The sequence below is a fragment of the Myxine glutinosa genome, chromosome 4 (assembly GCF_964187855.1).
Source record: "Myxine glutinosa chromosome 4, kmMyxGlut1.1, whole genome shotgun sequence".
In the NCBI taxonomy this organism is placed as follows: Eukaryota; Metazoa; Chordata; class Myxini; order Myxiniformes; family Myxinidae; genus Myxine; species Myxine glutinosa.
The window spans coordinates 24,771,937-24,795,034 of record NC_136264.1 but is presented as its reverse complement, the minus strand read 5'-3'; the positions used below and the strand labels follow the sequence as shown (position 1 = coordinate 24,795,034).

General features: G+C 47.2%; 1 protein-coding gene across 1 annotated transcript in view; it reads left to right on the top strand.

Moving 5' to 3' along the window:
• The window catches only part of LOC137424498 (uncharacterized), a 113,780-nt gene that overhangs the window by 38,944 nt on the left and 51,738 nt on the right, over positions 1-23,098 (top strand). Inside the window, exons 4-7 of the mRNA XM_078775523.1 lie at positions 8,116-8,454; positions 8,700-8,822; positions 14,681-14,944; positions 17,977-18,240. Coding sequence (XP_078631649.1) covers positions 8,116-8,454; positions 8,700-8,822; positions 14,681-14,944; positions 17,977-18,240 — 990 coding nt within the window. The remainder of the gene's footprint in view (positions 1-8,115; positions 8,455-8,699; positions 8,823-14,680; positions 14,945-17,976; positions 18,241-23,098) is intronic.

The window sequence follows — 23,098 nt, the reverse complement described above, 5'->3', positions numbered from 1 at the left end:
GTGTTCTGCATTTAAGGATCTTGGAGAACGTTTTGACATCGAACCGGACATGGTGATATCACTAGAGAAATTTGTGTGCAAGCTTTATGGGCAAAAGGACGTGAAGACCGTCAACGAAGCAAGATACAACATGTTCCGCCTGGCAAGAAAGTCTGAAATCGCAATGCCTCCAAACAAAGATTCACTGACACAGCACATCAAGAGGGAAAATTACCAAGCAGGGAAGTCTCTTCCCTGGATCAAACAGTATTCCATACTTGTGCACTGCTCTTTGGTATGAAAAGCGAATTGAATAGGGCTATGCCCATGAATTATGAAAGGCGTGCAAGGTATGCAGTGCTGAATATAAATCGTTGTATTTTAATATGAAATATTTAAACCAAGCTACGAATAGATGTGCAATGGTGATATTTTCGCTGCAAACAAGTTGAATGTGAAGTTATTTGATGAATCCATTTTGACCTTTCCTTATGAAAATGAAAATATCACTCACAAATTGGTCAAGAAACATTAGTTTTTGAATGTTCATATGAAAAAATATATTATATGGTTACGAAACAGTTTGATTTTTGCCTTTCTTACAGAGATTGGTATTATGGTGAGCTTAATATTGCAGAAATATGTAAAAGTAAATACTGATGTTTTTAAATGCATCACATTACCTCTGTTAATATCTATGATTATTTTATATTTTTCAGCCATTTACAAGAGGAGTTTGCAGCCAAATGCAGTGATACCACCACCCGATGGCCATGGTTGGAAGATGGACAGCAACGGGGAACTTGTCATTGACTGGATGAACCGCCCGTCCCCTCCAGAGAGTGTAATGGAGCTGGCTAACTGCACAGCCAGCTGCAAGAGAAGTGGATGCAATGATGCCAGAATATGTACCTGTTTAGAGAACAGTATCCCATGTACAGATTTGTGCAAGTGTGCAAGGATGAACTGTTCCAATGTTGGTGGTCAACATGATATAGAGGTGGATGATGAAGATGAATCTGTGGAGTCTGATGTTGAAGAGGACTGAAAATCATGTCACCGAGTGCCTTGTAATTTCTCCTGGGGGGGGGGGGGGGGGGCACTCAAATATAATGGTGTACACATGCGTGACCAAAAAAACCCGTCTCTCAATGTGTTTTTAAAATCTAACATAGACTTGATGCAAGCGGATATTTCAGGCCAGTGCTTCTTCCTTATGAACAAGATTTGAGCATGTGAAAACAAATATGTTGTTTATAGGGTCATCCTACTTCATCACATGAAAGATAACCAACTTCCTAGATGGTGGTCACGAAATAAAAAAAAAAGAACATGTATAACTCCTATGGCCTGCTGTCTGAAGGATCTTTCCAACAAAGTCAGACATAAAGTGGTGGAGAAGCACCATTCAGGTGAGGGTTTTAAGAAGATTTTAAAGTCCATCATTATCCCTTTGAGTATGGTATTGTAGCGGCTACCGCTGGGTTTTCACAATCGCCTTGCACCTATCAAGGACACGGAGCGATCACCATGCCGGGCTCGTCCAGGACGCCCGGGCAGGCTCGCCCTCAACTTGCCAGGCCGCAGCCAGGACGCTGGGCCACGCCCCCTCTCGCCTTTCCTGGGCAAACGCTCCGGGATAATATGTATATATATTGCTGCCCGATAAACGGGCTTTTCAGAGTGCCTGAGTGTTTGGTTTGATTAAAGCAACTCGGATGAATTCCAGCTTTTTGTCGCGTCCATTCTTCCGATCGACGTGGGAGCCCCAGCTCCTTCATTGGTGACCTACCGACATGGACACGGCAGTCGCCCTTAAACTGCCTACCTTCTGGGAGGCTCACGCGGCGGTTTGGTTCGCACAGGCGGATTCCCTGTTCGCCCTGCGAGGCATCACGGCCGACGACACCCGCTTCCACCATGTGGTAGCAGCGCTCGGTTCGGCCACCGCGGCCCGCGCCCTGAGCCTCCTCGAGAGCCCGCCAGCCGCTGACAAATACGGCGCGATTAAGAAGCTTCTCCTCGACGCTTTCGCCCTCCCATCGGCGGAACGCACACAGCGCCTGCTCGACCTGCCCGAGCTCGGCGACACGCGCCCTTCCGAGCGAATGGACTACATGCTTTCACTGCTCGGCGAGCACTCTCCGGCATTCCTGTTCCGGGAGCTGTTCCTCCGTCAGCTGCCTAACCCGGTACGCCTCGCCCTGGCAAGCACGACGATCACAGATCCCCGGGCCCTTGCCAGAGAAGCCGACAAGATCTCCACCGCAGGTCAGCGCATCGCAGCGGCGACATGGGACCCACCGCCGTCCAACGCAACACCCATGGCGCCCGAGCACCCGGCACGGTCGACGACCGAACTGCCGACGCAATTGGCGGCCGCTACACCGAGCCGACCACCTCCAGCACGACGACCGGGGCCTCCACCTGACCAAGCGTGGTGTTACTATCATGCCAGGTTCGGACAGAAGGCCCGGACATGCCGACCCCCGTGCACCTTCGGCAGGCCGGGAAACGGCCGGGCCGGCGTTCATTACCAGCCATGAGCGCCGGCCACACGGGCAACTTACTGTTCATCACGGATAAAGCGTCCGGACGGCGCTTCCTGTGCGACACCGGCGCCCAACTGAGCGTCATACCCGCCTCTGACCAGGACAGGCAGTCCGCAGTTTGCGGCCCCTCCTTGGTTGCGGCCAACGGATCGACCATCCGCACCTTCGGCCCGCGCAACGTCACCCTCTGCTTCGGCGGCCAACGCTTTGCTTGGACGTTTGTAACCGCAAACGTGCCCATGGCTCTGCTAGGCGCCGACTTCCTCTGCGCACACGGACTGCTGGTGGACGTCCAACGGCATCGTTTAATCAATGCCGAAACCTTCAGCTCCCTGGTATGCACATTGAGCAGCTCCGCGCCGACCGAGCTGGCATGCGCCGTCCCGGCGGCGAACGAGTTTGCTCGCCTGCTCACGGAGTTCCCGGCCCTCACGCGGCCGACGTTTTCGGCCGTCGCAGTACGGCATGGGATCGAGCACCACATACCAACCACGGGCCCGCCGGTCTACGCCAGGGCCCGCCGCCTCGACCCAGCCAAGCTCGCCGTGGCGAAGGCCGAATTCGACGCGTTGGGGCACCTCGGCATCGTGCGGCGCTCCGATAGCGCGTGGGCCTCGCCACTGCACATCGTGCCAAAGCCGGGGGGTGGATGGCGCCCGTGTGGCGACTACCGCCGTCTCAATGACGCTACCACCCCCGACAGGTACCCAATCCCGCATATCCAAGACTTCTCCGCCCGTCTGGCGGGACGGGTCATTTTTTCGAAAATTGATCTCATACGGGGATATCACCAGGTACCTGTCAGGGCGGCCGACGTCCCTAAAACGGCAGTCATCACGCCGTTCGGCTTATTCGAATTCTTGCGGATGCCGTTTGGTCTCAAGAACGCGGCTCAGGCGTTCCAGCGCTTGATGGACGGCGTGCTGCGTGACCTGCCGTTCCTTTTCGTTTACCTGGACGACATCCTCGTCGCCAGCACGTCCCGGGCCGAGCACCTCCTCCACCTCCGAACACTGTTCGGGCGCCTCAGCGAGCACGGCCTCATCGTCAACCCGGCCAAATGCCACTTCGGCACGACGGCCGTTGATTTTTTGGGCCACCACATCACCAAGAACGGGGCCGTGCCGCTGCCAACCAAGGTCGAGGCCATCACCACGTTCCCGCGTCCCCGCACCATAAAGGCCCTGCAGGAATTCCTGGGAATGGTGAATTTTTATCAACGCTTCGTGCCCCGCGCTGCTCAACTCATGCGGCCCCTCTACGAAGCCCTCCGGGGCAAGCCGGCCAAGCACGACATCGCCTGGTCCGCAGCAATGGATGCGGCCTTCCAAAGCTCAAAGCGGGCCCTCGCCGACGCAACACTGCTCGCTCACCCGGTGCTCAACGCTCCCATCGCCCTCACCACGGATGCCTCCGACTACGCGGTGGGCGCCGTACATGAGCAATGGGTGAACGGGGTTTGGCAGCCACTCGCTTTTTTCAGCCGGCAGCTCCGGCCGAACGAGCTCAAATACAGCACGTTTGACCGGGAGCTCCTCGGTCTACACCTGGCCGTCCGCCATTTCCGCCACCTCCTGGAGGGCCGACCTTTCACGGCGTTCGTCGACCACAAGCCGTTGGTTTACGCCATGGCCAAGGTCACGGAGCCGTGGTCGGCCCGCCAACAGCGCCACCTCTCCGCCGTGTCGGAGTTTACCACGGACATCCGGCACGTCGCCGGCAAAAACAACGCCGTGGCCGACTGTCTTTCCAGGACCAGCGCGAACGCGGTCTACCTGGGCGTGGACTTTGCGCTTATGGCGGCGGACGAAACCACCGACACCACGGTGCAAGCCCTCCGGGCGGCGGACACGGGCCTCCGCCTGGCCGACATCCCCTTCGCGGACACTGTCCTGCTCTGCGACGTCTCCCAAGGCCAGCCTCGCCCCATCGTGCCCGTCACCTGGCAACGCCGCATCTTCGCCTCCCTCCACGGCCTTTCCCACCCGGGCCGGAAAGCTTCCCAGAAGCTGGTGTCGGCGCGATTCGTCTGGCACGGCCTTCGTCGGGACGTCCGCGATTGGACCAGCACCTGCACGGCCTGCCAACGGGCCAAGGTCCACCGACACACCCAGGCCCCGCTGGCACCTTTCACCGTGCCCGAACGATGTTTCGACCACGTCAACGTGGATCTGGTGGGCCCCCTCCCCCCGTCCCGGGGGTTCACACACCTGCTCACCATGGTGGACAGGACCACCAGGTGGCCGGAGGCCGTTCCTCTCGTCTCCACCACCACCGCCGACGTGGCGCAGGCTTTCATCGCCACCTGGGTCGCCCGCTTCGGCGCACCGGCGGACATCTCGTCAGACCGCGGACCACAGTTCACCTCCGAGCTGTGGGGCGCGGTCGCCCGCAACCTGGGGGTCAAGCTCCACCGTACTACGGCCTACCACCCCCAAGCAAACGGGTTGTGCGAGCGATTCCACCGCACCATGAAGGCCGCGCTCATGGCCGGCCTTCAAGACGGCGGTTGGGCCGACCGGCTGCCGTGGGTCCTTTTGGGCCTCCGCACGGCCCCCAAGGAGGACCTCCAGGCATCCACCGCCGAGCTGGTCTATGGCCAGGCGCTACGCGTCCCGGGCGAATTCGTGCCCGACGCTACCAGTCCCTGGTCCGCAGCTCACCAGCGCTCGGACCTCCAGGAGGCCGCCCGACGGTTTGCCCCCGTGCCAACATCCCACCACGGTGAACCCCAGTCCTACGTCCCCCCAGCACTTCGCACAGCGGAGTATGTTTTTGTGCGTCACGACGCACATCGGGGGCCACTCCGGCCGCGGTACGACGGGCCCTTCCGGGTGCTGCGACGGGACGACAAGTCGTTCGTCATCGACATCGGCGGCAGGTCGGACCGGATTGCGGTGGACCGCCTCAAGCCGGCGCACGTGGACGTCGACCACCCACCACGGGTGGCCCTTCCGCCGCGGCGAGGCCGCCCCCCGTCCACGGTGCCCCCCACTCGACCACCCACCACCACACCGGACCCCCTCCCACGACCCGCCAGGGGTCGCTTCGGCCGGGTCATCAGGACCCCCCTCAAATTGACCCTGCCGGTGCAAGTCGATTCTGGGGGGACATGTGTAGCGGCTACCGCTGGGTTTTCACAATCGCCTTGCACCTATCAAGGACGCGGAGCGATCACCATGCCGGGCTCGTCCAGGACGCCCGGGCAGGCCCGTGCTCAACTTGCCAGGCCTCGGTCGGGATGCCCGGGCATGCCCGGGCAGGCTCGCCCTCAACTTGCCAGGCCGCAGCCAGGACGCTGGGCCACGCCCCCTCTCGCCTTTCCTGGGCAAACGCTCCGGGATAATATGTATATATATTGCTGCCCGATAAACGGGCTTTTCAGAGTGCCTGAGTGTTTGGTTTGATTAAAGCAACTCGGATGAATTCCAGCTTTTTGTCGCGTCCATTCTTCCGATCGACGTGGGAGCCCCAGCTCCTTCAGTATAACCTATCATTAAGAAGAGGAAGACATATCATACAACCCAGACTCTACCCAGATCAGGTCGCATATTCACACTCAGTGGCCGGGCAAGCAGGAAACTCGATGGTGACGTCACTGTAATTTCAACAATGACTAAAATATCTGCAAGGCTCCATGTCGAGATAGGGATCAGTGTTCATCAATCAACAATATCCAGCTCCCTTCACAAAGATGGCCTCTATGGACAGGTGCAAAGAAAGAAGTCATGACTGAAAAAGACACATCTAAAAGCTTGTATGGAGTTTGTGAAAAAGCATCTTAATGATACTGCAGGCTTGTGGAGAAAAGTGTTCTGGTCGGATGAGACAAAAATTGAACTTTTTGATCTAAATTGAAAGTATTACGTCTGGTGCAAGCCTAACATAGTATATCACGCAGTCAACACAATCCCTACTGTGAAGCATGGCGGTGGGAGCATCATGTTATGGGGCTGCTTTTCATCAGCAGGGACTGGCAATCTTGTCAGGATAGAAGGGACAAAGGATGGTGCAAAGTACAGGAGAATCCGTGATGAAAACCTGCTTGAATTAGCCATGAATCTGAAACTGGGTAGGAGATTCACATTTCAGCTGGCAATGATCCGAAGAATGAATGAATGAATGATCGTTTTAAGGCCATTTTTCCCCGCTAGAGTGGGGGTTAGCCTTGCGGGCCCCATGACAATCATGGTTCCCTGTTTGAGGCAATGTTTTTATGGCCGGATGCCCTTCCTGACGCCAGGAGATCCGACCAGACCGCCAGGAGACCGCCAGGAGACCAGATCCGAAGAACAAAGCTAAATCCATACTGGATTGGCTGAATGAGAAGAAAATAATGTTCTTGGGAGGTCCAGTCGAAATCCTGACTTGAACCAATTGAACATTAATGGGGATACTTAAAGATTAAAGTCCATCGACGATCCCCGTCAAACTTGGCAGAACTGGAGCAATTTTCACGTGAGGAATGGGCAAAGATTTCACCATCTCACTGTGCAAAGCTGGTGGAGACCTACCCACGTGAAGAATGGGCAAATATTTCACCATCTCGCTGTGCAAAGCTGGTAGAGACCTACCCAAAAAGACTCATGACAGTCATTGTTGTAAAAGGTGCTCCCACGAAGAACTGACCTAAGGGGCTGAATAATTTTGCAACCAGTGAATTTTTTGATAAAAAATTATTTTGAAAATTTGTTTCTACATAATTTGTAATTTTTGTGAGTGTGGCATTCTTGGTAAGGGTTGAATACTTTTTCAGGCAAGTGTCCTGCATTATTATCTTACGAGTATAAAGCCCGTCAAAAATGACGGGTTGGAACAATTTTTGACGGTACAGCGGCGTGAGCATGCGGTCTTTGGGGTCCTTTGGGTCTTTGGTGTATTTTTGGTTTTTGGGGTATTTTGGATTTTCAGAGTCCTTGGGGGTCTTCTAAGTCATTGGGGTCTTTTGGGCCCTCTTTGTCATTTGGGGCCTTGGGGTTGTTTGGGTCTTTTGGATCCTCAGGGTCATTTGGGTCTTCAGTGTCTTTTGGATCTTTGGGGTCCATTGGGTCTTTTCAGTCTTTTGGGTCTTTGGGGTCCTTTTGCGTCTTTGGGGTCCTTTTGGGTCTTTGGTGTCCTTTGGGTCTTCAGGGTATTTTGGGTCTTCAGAGTCCTTGGGGTCTTCTGGGCCTTCATTATCTTTTTTGTCTTTAACAGTCTACAGGGTATTTTGGGTCTTTCAGTATTTTGAGTGAATGGGGTCCTTGGGGTCTTTTGGGTCCTCAGAGACTTTTCGGTCTTTTAACCGGTGGACACACAGTCGTGTTCAAAGATTGCTCCTTGAACTCCCCCACTCAAATCCTTCCGAAAGCACTACTCAAAGTCTTTAAAACCTAGCCACATGAAGGGGGACAGACACACACACACACACACACACACACACACACACACACACACACACACACACACACACACACACACACACACACACACACACACACACACACACACACACACACAAACACACACATTGTGTTTTATATGGTAGATGATTGAAGCTGAATACATTGAGTTATTGACATATGTCTCTCCTCACTTTCCATAGTTCCCTGTGGTGGAAACCTACCAGCAAAAGGCTGGCTCTCATCCCCTGAAATCATGTATTCGACCATGGAATGTGTTTGGGACATCGAAGCTCCTCTTGGACACGTTGTGTTACTGACCGTGGTGCATCTGAATTCTTATGATTACTCATCACCATCCCAGTGTTATGGGAACTGGCTTGCTGTTGCATACACTCAGACATCAGACAGAGACGTCACGATGTGCCATGATTCAGACGTCGGACGAACATTTATATCTCCATCCAACACGCTGCGGCTATTTTATAATAAAACTTCCGATTACGAGGCGATACGCTTCAACGTCACTTTATCATCACAAGGTAACCATTTTTACTTGTTGTCATTAAATTCATCGTTTACTCCCCAGATTACTCCCCCAAAATCTCCTCTGCTTTGATCTTTATGACAGTATTTATGTCAAGCTTGAGGTTTTGTCAGGAACATCCTTCTTGTCCTTTGATTGAAAGAAAATGTTGATGTGAGAATACTTTAAGCTGGGAATTACTAGCACTGTGTCCTTCATTTATTGTCATTAACATTTGGCTTTCTGTTGAAAAAAAATCAGAGACTCCTTCACCTTCACCCACTGAATCTGCTGTGACACAAGTGGGAACAGATACAACTCTAATTGAATCAACATCCTCGGTGTCCACTGTGGAAAGTACCACTCATCTGACTTCAACCACAGGTATTCGGAAGTGGGCAAGGTGGGCGGTCCGCTTCGAAAGTCCGCTTATCCGCTTATCCGCTGCAGCGGACTAACGTTTTCGAAGCGGATAAGCGAATCGGAACAACCCCCAGAAACCGAAGCGGATAAGCGTAAGCGGACTACCGAAAAATTAAAGCGCATCGCGATTCGCCAAATCAGCTGTTAGCCTGAGCCGTTACTCTAGAATTGTGAATATTTATTTAAGTGAATAATAAGTGAAAACTGAATATTTTATTGGACGCTTGAGCGGCAATAACGTCAAGATGGAGAGATTTCTGACTCTCCAGCCCAGCGGCAGTGCCAGGGACAGGCACACGAGCGACGCAAACCAGCAGTCCCAGCACAGCGACATCCACAACCCGGCGGTCAACAACAACAACAACATTTTGAATAAATTTTATTTAAATAAAAATGTATATTTTTGATCTTAAAAGCTTTGTTTGTCTTTGTAGTAGTTAGAAATGGCTATTTAGGCTTAAAAAGCATTAAATTCCCTTTAGAAACGTCAAAAATCGCTTTAAAAACGTCGAAGCGCTTTTAAAAAATCGAATCGAAGCGGATAAGCGGATAAGCGGTAAGCGGACTAAGATTTTCGGCCGCTGAAGCGGATAAGCGAATCGGACTACACGGGCTGGCGGAGCGGATAAGCGGTAAGCGGACTTAAAATTTTCCGAATCGCGCCCACCTTTAGGTATTCCATGATGTTTGATACCCAAAAGGAAATAGGCTTTAAAACCTGATTATCCCTTCCCCTGCAAATACCAGAACAAAAGCAATAACATCAGTCAAGTTGACTCAATCTGTGGATCTTTGGAAAGAGAGTTTCAAAGGTCATTGGTCTATCCTTACAAACACCGATATATTTTCCATTTTTCATCTCCTCCCAAATCACTGGTTGTACAAAGTTGACAAGCGTTACGCCTATGTCCCCCGTCGGTGAAGTGATCTGAGCTGACAAAATGGAAGACGCGAGGCGGCCATCTTGGATTTTGACGTGGCGACTCAATTTTCAATAGCCTTCTTCCTTATGCCTAGATACACCCACACACCAGATTAGACGTTGGTAATTCGCTTATTTTTCAAGATATTCCGCTCACAAGGTTCAGACAGAAATGGCGGCGGCCATCTTGGATTTTGACGTGGCGACCCAATTTTCAATAGCATTCTTCCTTATGCCTAGATACACCCACACACCAGATTAGAAGTTGGTACTTCGCTTATTTTTCAAGATATTCCGCTCACAAGCTTCAGACATACATGGCGTCAGACATACATGGCGGCGGCCATCTTGGATTTTGACGTAGGTTGCACCCACACACCAAATTTGAATTCGGTCCTTCGCTTACGCACGCACGCCCGCCCGCACCCACGCACGCACGGACGGACGGACGGACGGACACACGGACGGAGGGGAAAACCAGAGTCCCCCTTTTGCTCCGCGGTGCGACGGGGTACAAAAATGGTACCGCATTATTCGCCAAGGACTTTGGGGCAACGCAGGATCAAAAAGAAAATTCATTTCGACAAAAACATTTTCATTGTTCACATCAACATTGTTAAATACCCAAACAAAGCATGCAAATGAAAATTGAAGATGAGTACACAATGGAATGCGCAATACCCTGAATCAATACCAATTGCAAATTTTTCCAATACAAATTGAAGATGAGGACGCAGTACCCCCAAGATTGTTGATTTCAGACACCTTGGACATCTGGAAGCCTTTGCTCTCCAAGATTATTGTATGTAATAAATAGATTCACATGGCCTCGGGTGCAGGAGGAGGCCATTTGCTCCATCAAACATGTGCTACATCAGCACCACATTAATTCAATTAATGTGTTTTATTCATGGTCTGGGCTCATGGAAGAGCGAGGACAGAAAACATATCAGGACACAACATAGCAAAAGGAACTGCAAGAGAAAGGGGAAACACCAATAGGAAGGCGGAGGGAGATAGTCGGCGGAGACAGACAAACAAAGGATGCAGGTAACGATGAGTGGTAGGGGAGAAAGCAAGTCATGAACAAGATGGATACATAAGAAAATTTTTGGGTGTGGTGAGGGTGATTTAACGGGTACAGAAAGGATAATAGGTTTGGATGGGGGATCGCTTGAGATGGGACTGAACAGCTGTCTTGAAGACCGGGAGGGAAGAATGGGATCAAAGAGTATCGAAGGTGGTTCCACGGGTGGGGAAAAAGAGGAATAAATGAGTGGAGGTGAGTCGTGGTTCTGGATTTAGGCAGTTTCCCTCGGAGGTGTTTCTGGTGGAACACGGGTGGGGAAAAAGAGGAATAAATGAGTGGAGGTGAGTTGTGGTTCTGGATTTAGGCAGTTTCCCTCGGAGGTGTTTCTGGTGGAACACGGGTGGGGAAAAAGAGGAATAAATGAGTGGAAGTGAGTAGTGGTTCTGGATTTAGGCAGTTTCCCTCGGAGGTGTTTCTGGTTGAACACGGGCATCCTGCAGATACTTGGGGAAGGAGGGGAGAAGGGTGGGGACAGAGCATGGAGAGAGCAGAGGGTGCAAGACCAGAAATGAAGAGGTGGAAGATAGAGAGTCCACTAACTGTCTGCGATGGTGAAGTGGTACACCCATATACTTAGCTTCATCGTGGGAGATTCCAATAATCTTGAAGGTCTTGGTTTCCATTGCGTCAAGCTGAGCACAATGTGAGGCAGGGGAGGCAGTCCAGAGGGGAGAGCCATACTCTGTGATGCTGCTGATTAATTGTTGGTGCCTTGTAGGTGGAAAAGAGTTCAGGTGTGCCAAGGAAGGACTTTGTACAACAGAGGATGACCAATCGGCGGCTGGCTTTGGAGGCCTACATTGAAATGTGGTTTGCCCAAGTAAGATCACAGCTGATAGTGAGACCCAAGAGTGTGAATGAATGAACTTCCTCAAGAGGATTGTTCATAAAGTAGACAGGAGGGTTTGCCAGACGGTCCTTTCAGAAATATTGAGGCATTCCTTGTAGGTAGAACCCAACGTGTCACTCTTAATGGTGTTCACTCCGACTGGATTAGCGTCAACAGCGGAGTCCCACAGGGAAGTGTTCTCGGTCCCCAGCTCTTCGTGGTTTACGTCAATGATCTGCCGACTGAGATACAGAACTCTGTCCAGATTTATGCTGATGACACAACGATCTATGGGGACGTCACAACCCGAGCACACTCGATATCGTTGCAGGAGGACCTAGGCACAGTTGCAAGATAGGTCAATACTTGGCAACTTTCATTCAACCCAGCCAAATATGAGGTTATGCACATTGGCAAGGGAGACCGGAATGAAACGTACTACCTCAAGGGAGAAGAACTAAAAGTTAACCAGGAGGAGAAGGACCTTGGTATTGTTATAGACAACCAGCTAACTTTCCACAGGTATATAGCTGTATCTGTCCACAAGAGCAATCCGATGATGTTGGGTCTTATCAAGAGGACTTTTTGCAGCTTCACCAAGGAAACTTTCCCAGTCCTCTTCAACCCCATGGCCCGTCCTCTCCCAGAATATGGAAATGTAATTTCGCATCCAAGATTTAAAGGAGAAGCCGATAAGATAGAGAGGGTGCAATGGAGAGTGACAAAACTCATACAATAACTCAGTCAACTTGCTTATCAGGAAAGACTCAAACAACTGGGCATGTTCTCCCTTCACAACAGGCGACAATGAGGAGACATGATTGAAGTTTGCAAGATTATGAAGGGCTAAGTAGCCATGGATCCCGAGCACTTCTTTGTTCCAGCGAGTTATCATGCAACTGGAGGGCATAATCTGAAGTTGTTTGAGGAGAGGAGTTCTACGGCTTTACGAAAAAACTGTTTCAGTGAAAGAGTAACTGAGAAATGGAATAGCCTTCCTCAGTTAGTTGTAACTGCACCATCACTTCATTTATTTAAGAGCAGGTTGGACAAACATTGGTCCTCCTCTCATCAAATGTTACCTTGATTTCCCAACGAACATGAACACCTCACAATAATTACGTTCAATTTATGTTAAGTAGTGGGACATATACACACCCCATCGATGGAATGATCAGAAGTTTAAACTGGATTACCTTATACTTCCTTATAATAATGATGATGATGATAATGATGATGAATAGTGATAGTGTGAGATTGTCAGGATTGAAAGACATGTTCCAAGTGTTTGACCAGCTTGTGATTTCCTCAAGGTCTGAAGAGAGGGCAGAGAATGCAGGTTGTTTTAAAGCAACTGTCTCACCACATGATTCAGAATACCAAGAGTGGGAGGATGGGTAAGCTAACTGAAGACGAGATGAGAGGAATCTGTGTATAAGAGAGGCAGGTTTATTTGGAAGAATTTACAGGCTGAATTAATATCATGGGCGGTAGATATAGGAGTCCAGTCCTGAAGCATGATGTTTGCTTGCAGTCCCTGCCAGTTTGCCCGAGTGAACTGCTAGACCTTCCAGGACTGAGGCTGTTCTCTGAGGTTGGCCAGAGAGATGTTTACCTTCACAAGTACATGATCAGAGGAGCCAATTTTGCCAGAGGCCAAGCAAGACACATTGGCGGGGAAGTTGGTCATCACCAAATCCAGAAGGGAAGAATTGTCATTGGGAGAGAAATGCATGGGGAAATTCATGGATTGAGTCAGTTCCATGGAGTTGCATAAATCCTTCGTAGAGGTACCATGGCTGGTGAGAGAGGAACCAACACCCAGTCAATTAGCATGGTGTCAATTGGAGTCACCACATATGAGGAGGAGAGAGTTGAGTGATTAAAAGTTGGTCCATATCATCTGAAAGTTGTAGATGGAGTCATCACTGTTGGGACGACAGCACAACACACAGACAAAGATGATGTGGGAGTGGAGGTGAACTTGCAGTCATAGGTACTCTTTGGCTTTGGGAGGTGTAATCGCAGTAAGGTGAGAGTGAGGAATGAAGTTTTTGATGTACAGCGCCACTCCGCCACCAGAATTGGGATTGGGTCGATCAAACCTGAGGAGACAATAGCCAGGGAGAGACACTTCCTCCCACATGACATCAAAAAATCTTGTGTGCATGCTGGACTAACCTTTTGTTCTTAGGAGGACCAAGTAATGCTCTAGAAAAGTTCAGATAAAGGGGCGTCCGACATATGTAGGTTACAATACATTTACTTCTTCATGCAGCTGCATTAGTTGGTTCCTCGTAAGAACACAAGGGTAGTCCAGCATGCACGTGAGATTTTTTGAATGTCCCTTATTTTCTGTTGTTCGACATTTTCTACAAGCTATGGAATGTCCCTTCTTTTATATCGTCTGCCACATACCATATAAAGGGGCCTTTTCTATGCCCCTGGCATTTCCCCCAAGAATATCGATACCAATCTAATTGCTGACATCCAGAGCTGAACTTTAGTTTCACAAAGTGACATTTTGTCTCATCTGAGAAGAATGAAATGTGTGAGTCCTGCGCCGGTTTTCGATAAGCTCGCACTTAGGCAAGACCCTTGAGATAATCCACTAAAAGATGGCGAGGGAGTGACTTATGGAACCTTATGGGTGAAAAGGAGTGGGGGGCGGCGGGGAGCGGTGGCATTGGGATATTGAAGGGGTAAGGACACATATCTGGGAACCAAAGCTGTGAAATGGGATTGAATGAACACAAAGGGTCGAGGTGGTCGGTCTCTGTCAGGCCATGGGATTGACCACATCTCAAAAAGGGACCGCATAGCGTAACATAGATTTGATGAATTAGATGTTAACCCTAAACTTTTCTGTGTGGACGTTTCAAACTTAAGTCACATTATATTATGAAATACAAAGCCATTTTAATTTATTGTGAAACTGTAAACACCAAGTCCTCCCACCCTTTAACCCCATTTCACAGACGGCTGTATTCCTGCTCAACTAAAGGTGGTTTCATATAACTTGACATCAGTGTCCATCACCTGGATTGTACCAAATGACCTCAACAACACACACCTCAGCTTTGTGTCTTTGTTCTCTTCTGGAAAAGAAATTCAAAACCACACAACGAAGTACAAGGAAATAACAATCACAGGACTTTCACCATTCACAGAATACAATGTGTCCATCTCTTCCATGTGTAACGGCACAGAAAGCATTCCTGCCAGGATTGCTGTGCATACAGGTATGCATGTTTCAAAACATGTACACACATTGATGTCGAAGCTGAATTTGTGAACACAGGATGTGCATAAAATGTCGAAAACAAACAAGCAAGTAATTGCTGACAATGTACCACATAATGTACAAAACATCTAAATTGTGTGTGCAAGAGGAAGTGGAGGGAAATGCACATGATCAAAATCAGATAATATTGTCGTGTCGACGAGGTTGCTTATGTGATCACGCTGCACCGAAGCAATGTGATTCGTGAATTACCGAATTAAATGAAACCACGTTCGAGCGGAAAACGCAGCTTCCCCTCCTGCCTCGCCAAGATGAGATCTGTGTCCGACTGGTCTCTTCAAACCAGTTTGTTTTCCGAATTTATATTCCCCCAAGGATTTAACAATCAGCGCGAAACAGTTTGCGCGCATCTGCCCACATGTACTGCAGACATCCAAATCGACCCCTCATCTTACCCTAGCTTGCCTGGTTTACAGAGAAGACTCGCTTTAACTGGTCCCTGGTTACAGAAACTTCTCGAACCTACATAAATATTCCACCTAATTCAAACCGCCCTCAACGTAACAATATGATAGCAGCTATTGCCCCAAGAAATGTAAAACCGATCTGCCATTTTCAGGGTATTCATGGAATCTACGTTGTCCTATTTTGTTGCAATAATCATATTCCTCTACTTCTGCATATTTCATGAGAACAGCAATAAAAATGTCGCAATCATATTTCATGAGAACAGCACTCATCTCCGATAATAGCTGGGAAAGCATTGAGGTGTAAAACGTGTCACAAATTTTGTCCACAAATTCTCGCTTCATTTGCCGCATTTAACATCTCCAGTCTCATCAGCCCTGCATAGGAGCAGATGGGGTTTTGCAATCATGTGTGTGTGTGTGTGTGTGTGTGTGTGTGTGTGTGTGTGTGTGTGTGTGTGTGTGTGTGTGTGCCCGCCTGTCAAGAGCATCTTTTTAGCATTTGAGCTTTTGACATCAAATTTTCAGCAAAGTTTTATGAGAATGTGGAGAAGAGAAATTCAAAATTCGGTCAATAGGTCAAAGGTCAGCATTACATAAAATTGTCAATTTTCATCTGGCCTGAAATTTAGAGAATTTGCACATTGAGTCACTGAATTGGTTCAATTGGGTGGTGAACAGTTTTGTGATCATCAAGTTTGAACATGTGAGAAAATTAAGCGCTCAGACTGGGAATCAAACCGAGGCACATCTAGCTTATTGTCCCAGTGTTGTTCCAACTGAGCTATCTGAACGACACCTGTGAGTGCTTAATTCTTAATTTTCTCACATATTCAAACTTGAATTGGTTCACCAACGAAAAGCTAGTAGCTGATTGTTGTTTTTTCGAACAAAAGGTCAAAGTTCAAGGCTACATAAAATTGTCAATTTTCACTTTGATATTTTTTAGCTGATTTCGTCATTTTTCACAAAGGGAAGAATAAAACATCTGAATACAAAGCGGATGTGGATGGGCTTTGCATTTTCAGATGATTTATAGTTTTGTTTTTTATTTTTTGTCCTTCATTCCTTATACTAGTGTGATTTGGCACGCTCCGCACGCCTCACCACACGTCATTTCAGAGGGGTAGGCATCTTTGACCATTTCGGTGTCTTTTGGGTTTCATTGTGTTTTGGGTCTTCAGGGCCATTTGGGTCTTCAGGGTCTTTTGGATCCTCTGGGCCTTTCAGGGTATTTTGGGTCTTTGAGGTGTTTTGGGTCTTCAGGGTTTTTTGGGTCTTTGGTGTCTTCAGGGTCTTTTGGGTCTTTGGTGTCTTCAGAGGCTTTTGGGTCTTCAGGGTCTTCGGTGTCTTTTGGGTCTTTGGGGTATTCAGGGGCTTTTGGTTCTTCTTGATCTTTAAGGGTCTTTTTGGGTCTTCCAGGTATTTTTGGTCTTCGGGGTCTTTTGGGTATTTGGGGTCTTTTTAGTCTTCAGCGTCTTTTTGGTCTTCGGGGTCTTTTTGGTATTCGGGGTGTTTTGGGTCTTCGGGGTCTTTTTGGCCTTCAGGGTCTTTTGGGTTTTCAGGGGTGTTTTGGGTCTTCAGGGTGTTTTGGGTCTTCGGTGTGTTTTGGGTCTTCGGGGTGATTTGGGTCATCGGGGTGTTTTGGGTCTTCGGGATGTTTTGGGTCTTCGGGGTGTTTTGGGTCTTCGGGTATTCAGGGTCTTTGGGTATTCAGGATCTTTGGGTATTCAGGGTCTTTTTGAGCCTCAGGGCCTTGAAGGGTATCTTGGGTCTTTGGGGTCTTTGGGGTCTTTAGGGTATTTGGGGTCTTTGGGGTCTTTAGGGTGTTTTGGGTCTTCAGGGGTCTTGGTGGTCTGAAGGGTCTTGGGGGAATTAAAGGGTCATCAAAAGTCTGAGGGGTCTCAGCAGTCTTAACGCAATTAAGAGGGTTAATTAAGAGGGTGGTAATTTTATTTGAAGAAAAAGAAGAAGACGTTTTCGTCACATATAAACATACTTACATATCGACATAACCATATACGTTTGCTCTATTATAATAAGATGTTACAAGCAGGGGAAGTCCGGCGCTGCCCGGCCGGGTGAGCTTTTTCCAGTGGGTGTTTTGGGTCGTGTTGGCGATGGAGTTTTTGGCATCATGGTGGTCATCTTTTGCCTGCAGGCCGGTGGCAGCACTGCCTGTTCCCGCTCCCCAATATACACTTTATAGCAGCCTTTGGTGGCCTCAAAACTGATGGCGAGGCCAACGTGTGGCAGCTTAACACCATGCCCAGATTCTGAAGTACAGCATCCACCCAAATTTGGGGCCTCTCGGTGGTACCGTTCAGCCATGAAATAATAATGTACAAACAAACACACAAACAAACACACAAACACACAAACACTTGAAAATATTTCTATAGATTGTCGGTCATGCTTTTTAACGTACTTGGAGCATCAAAATAAGCGGATTATTTTCACAACACAATTCCCACTTCAATGCATCATCAGTGCATTCCATAAATTGTAATGACTGTCCAAGTCAAAAGGGTTGTTTAAACATGATGTCACTATTTTTTTGCAGGTCCTTCACCTCCAATGAATCTCACGGTGGTTGAACAGGGTATTGGTTTCGCCACCTTGAGATGGACAGCACCAAACGATCCCAACAAGGACAGCTACAGATATGATGTGATCTGGTATCAAAATGGGTTCTTGAATTACAAGGCTAAGTTCAATCCAGAAATTAACATTACAAGTCTTTCACCTGAAACAAATTACACAGTGAATGTAACTTCATCCTACAACAATAAGGACAGCCTTCCTGCAACAATTACTTTCACAGCAGGTATTGTTCACTCCCACTCAGGGCATAAATATTTGTGAGGTTCCACATTTTTAGATAAACGATTTTGATATATTATTCGTGTTTGGATGAAACATACTAATTTATGTTGCATAATATGGCCTTAAAAGGTAATTATCTGGCATTTTATTTGGTGCTGAGAGTCAATTCCCTGACCATGTCCGTCGATTTGATTATTAACTTTAGAAAAGCTGAGATGTTCATGATAGAAAAATATTTGATTAATGGCCTTAAAACGATCATTCATTCATATATTATATCCAGTGGCCTGAAAAAGTATTCACCCCTCCAAAGTTTTTCACAGCTACCTGAGCTTATTTCATCATGCTTTCAAATCAAACGTAACATATAAAGTCTTCACAAACCAGTCCAAAGCGGCAAAGATAAAGTCGGAATGCAGATAAAGCAGATAAAGTATGAATGTCAGATTAACAGAGAAAATCAGATGATTTTCAGTTGCATAAGTATTAAAACACTTTCGCTAATTAACCCAAAATCACGTCAGGAGGATATTATTTGTTTGAAAGGTTACAAAACAAGTGTAATAGGCTTCATCTGTATGTAATCAGTGGTTTAAATTAAAAAATAGAACTGCCAATTTATAACTGCTGGCAGTGATGACCGGTTTCCAACCGCCTTCCCACTTTCATACAACCTCGCTTTCATTGGACATGCTTTGATACAACCCTGCTTTGATACAACCCTGCTTTGATACAACCCTGCTTTGATACAACCATGCTTTGATACAACCCCGCTTTGATACAACCCTGCTTTGATACAACCCTGCTTTGATATAACCATGCTTTGATACAACCCCACTTTGATACAACCCAGCTTTGATACAACCCAGCTTTGATACAACCCAGCTTTGATACAACCACGGTTTGATACAACCCACCTTTGATACAACCATGCTTTGATGCAACCCCGCTTTGATGCAACCCCGCTTTGATACAACCCCACTTTGATACAACCCAGCTTTGATACAACCAAGCTTTGATACAACCCCACTTTGATACAACCCAGCTTTGATACAACTCCACTTTGATACAACCAAGCTTTGATACAACCCTGCTTTGATACAACCCTGCTTTGATATAACCATGCTTTGATACAACCCCGCTTTAATACAACCAAGCTTTGATACAACCCCGCTTTGATACAACCCAGCTTTGATACAACCCCGCTTTGATACAACCATGCTTTGATACAACTCCGCTTTGATACAACCCCACTTTGATACAACCCCACTTTGATACAACCCCACTTTGATACAACCCCACTTTGATACAACCCCACTTTGATACAACCCAGCTTTGATACAACCACGGTTTGATACAACCCACCTTTGATACAACCCAGCTTTGACACAACCCAGCTTTCATCGGACACACTTTGATACAACCCAGCTTTGATACAACCCCGCTTTGATACAACCCTGCTTTGATACAACCCCACTTTGATACAACCCAGCTTTGATACAACCCTGCTTTCATCGGACACGCTTTGATACAACCTCACTCGGATACAACCTTCCTTTCATACAACCCCACTTTCATCATAATTAAACCAACACTGGAAAGTCACATGGCTGGGGAAGATAAAATGTAGACTTTATTTTTTTTCACACAATAACAACTTCTAACTTCCAGACCGTACAACCAATCATGTTGAAATGTTAAACACTTATTTTCCTTGATGCCAGCTACTTTACGTTAAAGTTTCATGTTGATCAATGCAGCGGTTAAAGAAAAAGATGGTTTTAAAGATTTTCCTTCAATTAATTCTTTATTTCTGCCAAATCATGTGACTTGACGCAAATTCCAAAAGACCATTTGAGCTTCCAAGTTCGAAGCTTTGATATGTACATATGTGTAGGGAACATATAGGGAACATATGTGTACAGTTTCCACGATATCTTAAAAAATGAGGGAGGAGGTAGGTTTTAAAGTTTATGCTTCAAAACGTTATAAGTCCGAAACCATGTGACCTAAGACTTCGCGTCCTGGAGATCATTGTTCGTCTTTGGCATATGATCATACCTGCAAAGTTTTGGCTCTATCTGTTCATCCGTTTCGAAGAAAAAGGGTTTTTTGTGTTTTTCACGATAAACAATATGGCCGCCGAACCATGTGATCTATGACGTTAAAATGTTTTAATTCTGATTTTTTTTTCACTCAGGTCATGCACAAAAAAATATCATATTCGTGGAATCAAGGGTACTATTAGTCGAATTATAACCTGATAACGTCAGCACTTTTAAGATGCTAAATAAACATATTGCAGAGTTCTTTGGAATAACTCAATTTTTTCCATTGAGCCATTTCAGAGATAGAGGGGAAAAGTTGAAGGGTTTTTTTCCAAGATGGCGCCCATACCACGTGACCTCTGACGTCGTAATTAGCAGTAAATACTACCCCGCTTTGATACAATCATGCTTTGATATCAATCATGCTTGATACAATCAATCACTTGTTGAAAATTCTGTGCCAATCGGACCAACGGTTACAGAGAACATTGATTTTAAAGTTTTCGGACATGCAAAATGTGCAAAAGAAGAAGAAACTCGCAAGAAGCAATAGGTATTCCTCTGCATTGTATGTAGAAGAAACCTGCTTAAACTCACCACTTATTTCAAGAGTTTTAAGATGAAACTCACTTGGTCAGCGAACAAGACAAACATGAAGACCAATAAAGTGGTGGGGATGCACCGTTCAGGTGAGGGTTTCAAGAAGATTTCAAAGTCCATCATTACCCCTTTGAGTATCGTATAACCTATCATTAAGAAGAGGAAGACGTATCATACAACCCAGACTCGACCCAAATCAGGTCGCATATTCACACTCAGTGGCCGGGCAAGCAGGAAACTCGATGGTGACGTCACTGTAATTTCAACAATGACTAAAAGATCTGCAAGGCTCTATGTCGAGATGGGGATCAGTGTTCATCAATCAACAATATCCCGCTCCCTTCACAAATATGGCCTCTATGGACAGGTGGCAAGAAAGAAGTCATGACTGAAAAAGACACATCTAAAAGCTTGCATGGAGTTTGTGAAAAAGCATCTTAATGATACTGCAGGCTTGTGGAGAAACGTTTTATGGTCGGACGAGACAAAAATTGAACTTTTTGATCTAAATTTAAAGTATTACGTCTGGCGCAAGCCTAACATTGTATATGATGCAGTCAACACAATCCTGACTGTCAAGCATGGTGGTGTGAGCATCATGTTATGGGGCTGCTTTTCATCAGTAAGGACTGGCAATCTTGTCAGGATAGAAGGGACAAAGGATGGTGCAAAGTACAGGAGAATCCTTGATGAAAACCTGCTTGAAATAGCCATGAATGTGAAGCTGGGTAGGAGATTCACATTACATCTGGACAATGATCCAAAGAACAAAGCTAAATCCATACTGGAGAATGGGCAAAGAATGGGCAAAGATTTCACCATCTCGCTGTGCAAAGCTGGTAGAGATCTACCCACGTGAAGAATGGGCAAAGCTTTCACCATCTCGCTGTGCAAAGCTGGTAGAAACCTACCCACATGAAGAATGGGCAAAGATTGCACCATCTCTCTGTGCAAAGCTGGTAAAGACCTACCCACGTGAAGAATGGGCAAAGATTGCACCATCACGCTGTGCAAAGCTGGTAGAGACCTACCCACGTGAAGAATGGGCAAAGATTGCACCATCTCGCTGTGCAAAGCTGGTAAAGACCTACCCACGTGAAGAATGGGCAAAGATTTCACCATCTCGCTGTGCAACGCTGGTCGAGATCTACCCACGTGAAGAATGGGCAAAGATTTCACCATCTCGCTGTGCAAAGCTGGTAGAGATCTACCCACGTGAAGAATGGGCAAAGATTTCACCATCTCGCTGTGCAAAGCTGGTAGAGACCTACCCACGTGAAGAATGGGCAAAGATTTCACCATCTCGCTGTGCAAAGCTGGTAGAAACCTACCCACGTGAAGAATGGGCAAAGATTTCACCATCTCGCTGTGCAAAGCTTGTAGAGACCTACCCACGTGAAGAATGGGCAAAGATTTCACCATCTCGCTGTGCAAAGCTGGTAGAGACCTACCCACCTAAAGAATGGGCAAAGATTTCACCATCTCGCTGTGCAAAGCTGGTAGAGACCTACCCACGTGAAGAATGGGCAAAGATTTCATCATCTTGCTGTGCAAAGCTGGTAGATACCTACCCAAAAAGACTCATCAGTCATTGCTGAAAAACGTGCTCCCACGAAGAATTGACCTAAGGGGCTGAATAATTTTGCAACTAGTGAATTTTTAAAAGTTCATTTGGAAAATTTGTTTCTGCATAATTTGTAATTTATGTGAATGTGGCATTCCTGGTAAGGTTTGAATACTTTTTCAGGCAAGTGTCCTGCATTATTATCTTACTAGGGCATTGCCCGTACTATATCTATATCTAAAATTATATCCCCCCCCCCCCTCTATTTACATGAAATGGTTTGGTCCAAAGCGAACGGCTTCCGGAGTTTGGTAAAGAAATCGCCATCGCGTGCACAAACGCGCAGGAAAGCGAATGAATCGCAAATTCGTTTTTATTAGTTTTAAAACATAGTTTAACGCCAACATAGTTTGCAAACGTGAAATAAATGAATACGCTCTCAAATGTGCCATCCGAGGCAGAGTCTGTTCGCCACGTTCGGCACACGCGATAGTTCGCTGCTCTCTGATTGGTTGAATCGTTTTTTGGACATAGCTCGGTAAGTAATTGTCCGATTAATATGAAACCTTGAAAAGGCACATCCTCGGGTCCCCAGCAATATACCTGGCAAGTTAAAAGTATATCGGACCCGTGGTTGTCGAGAAACA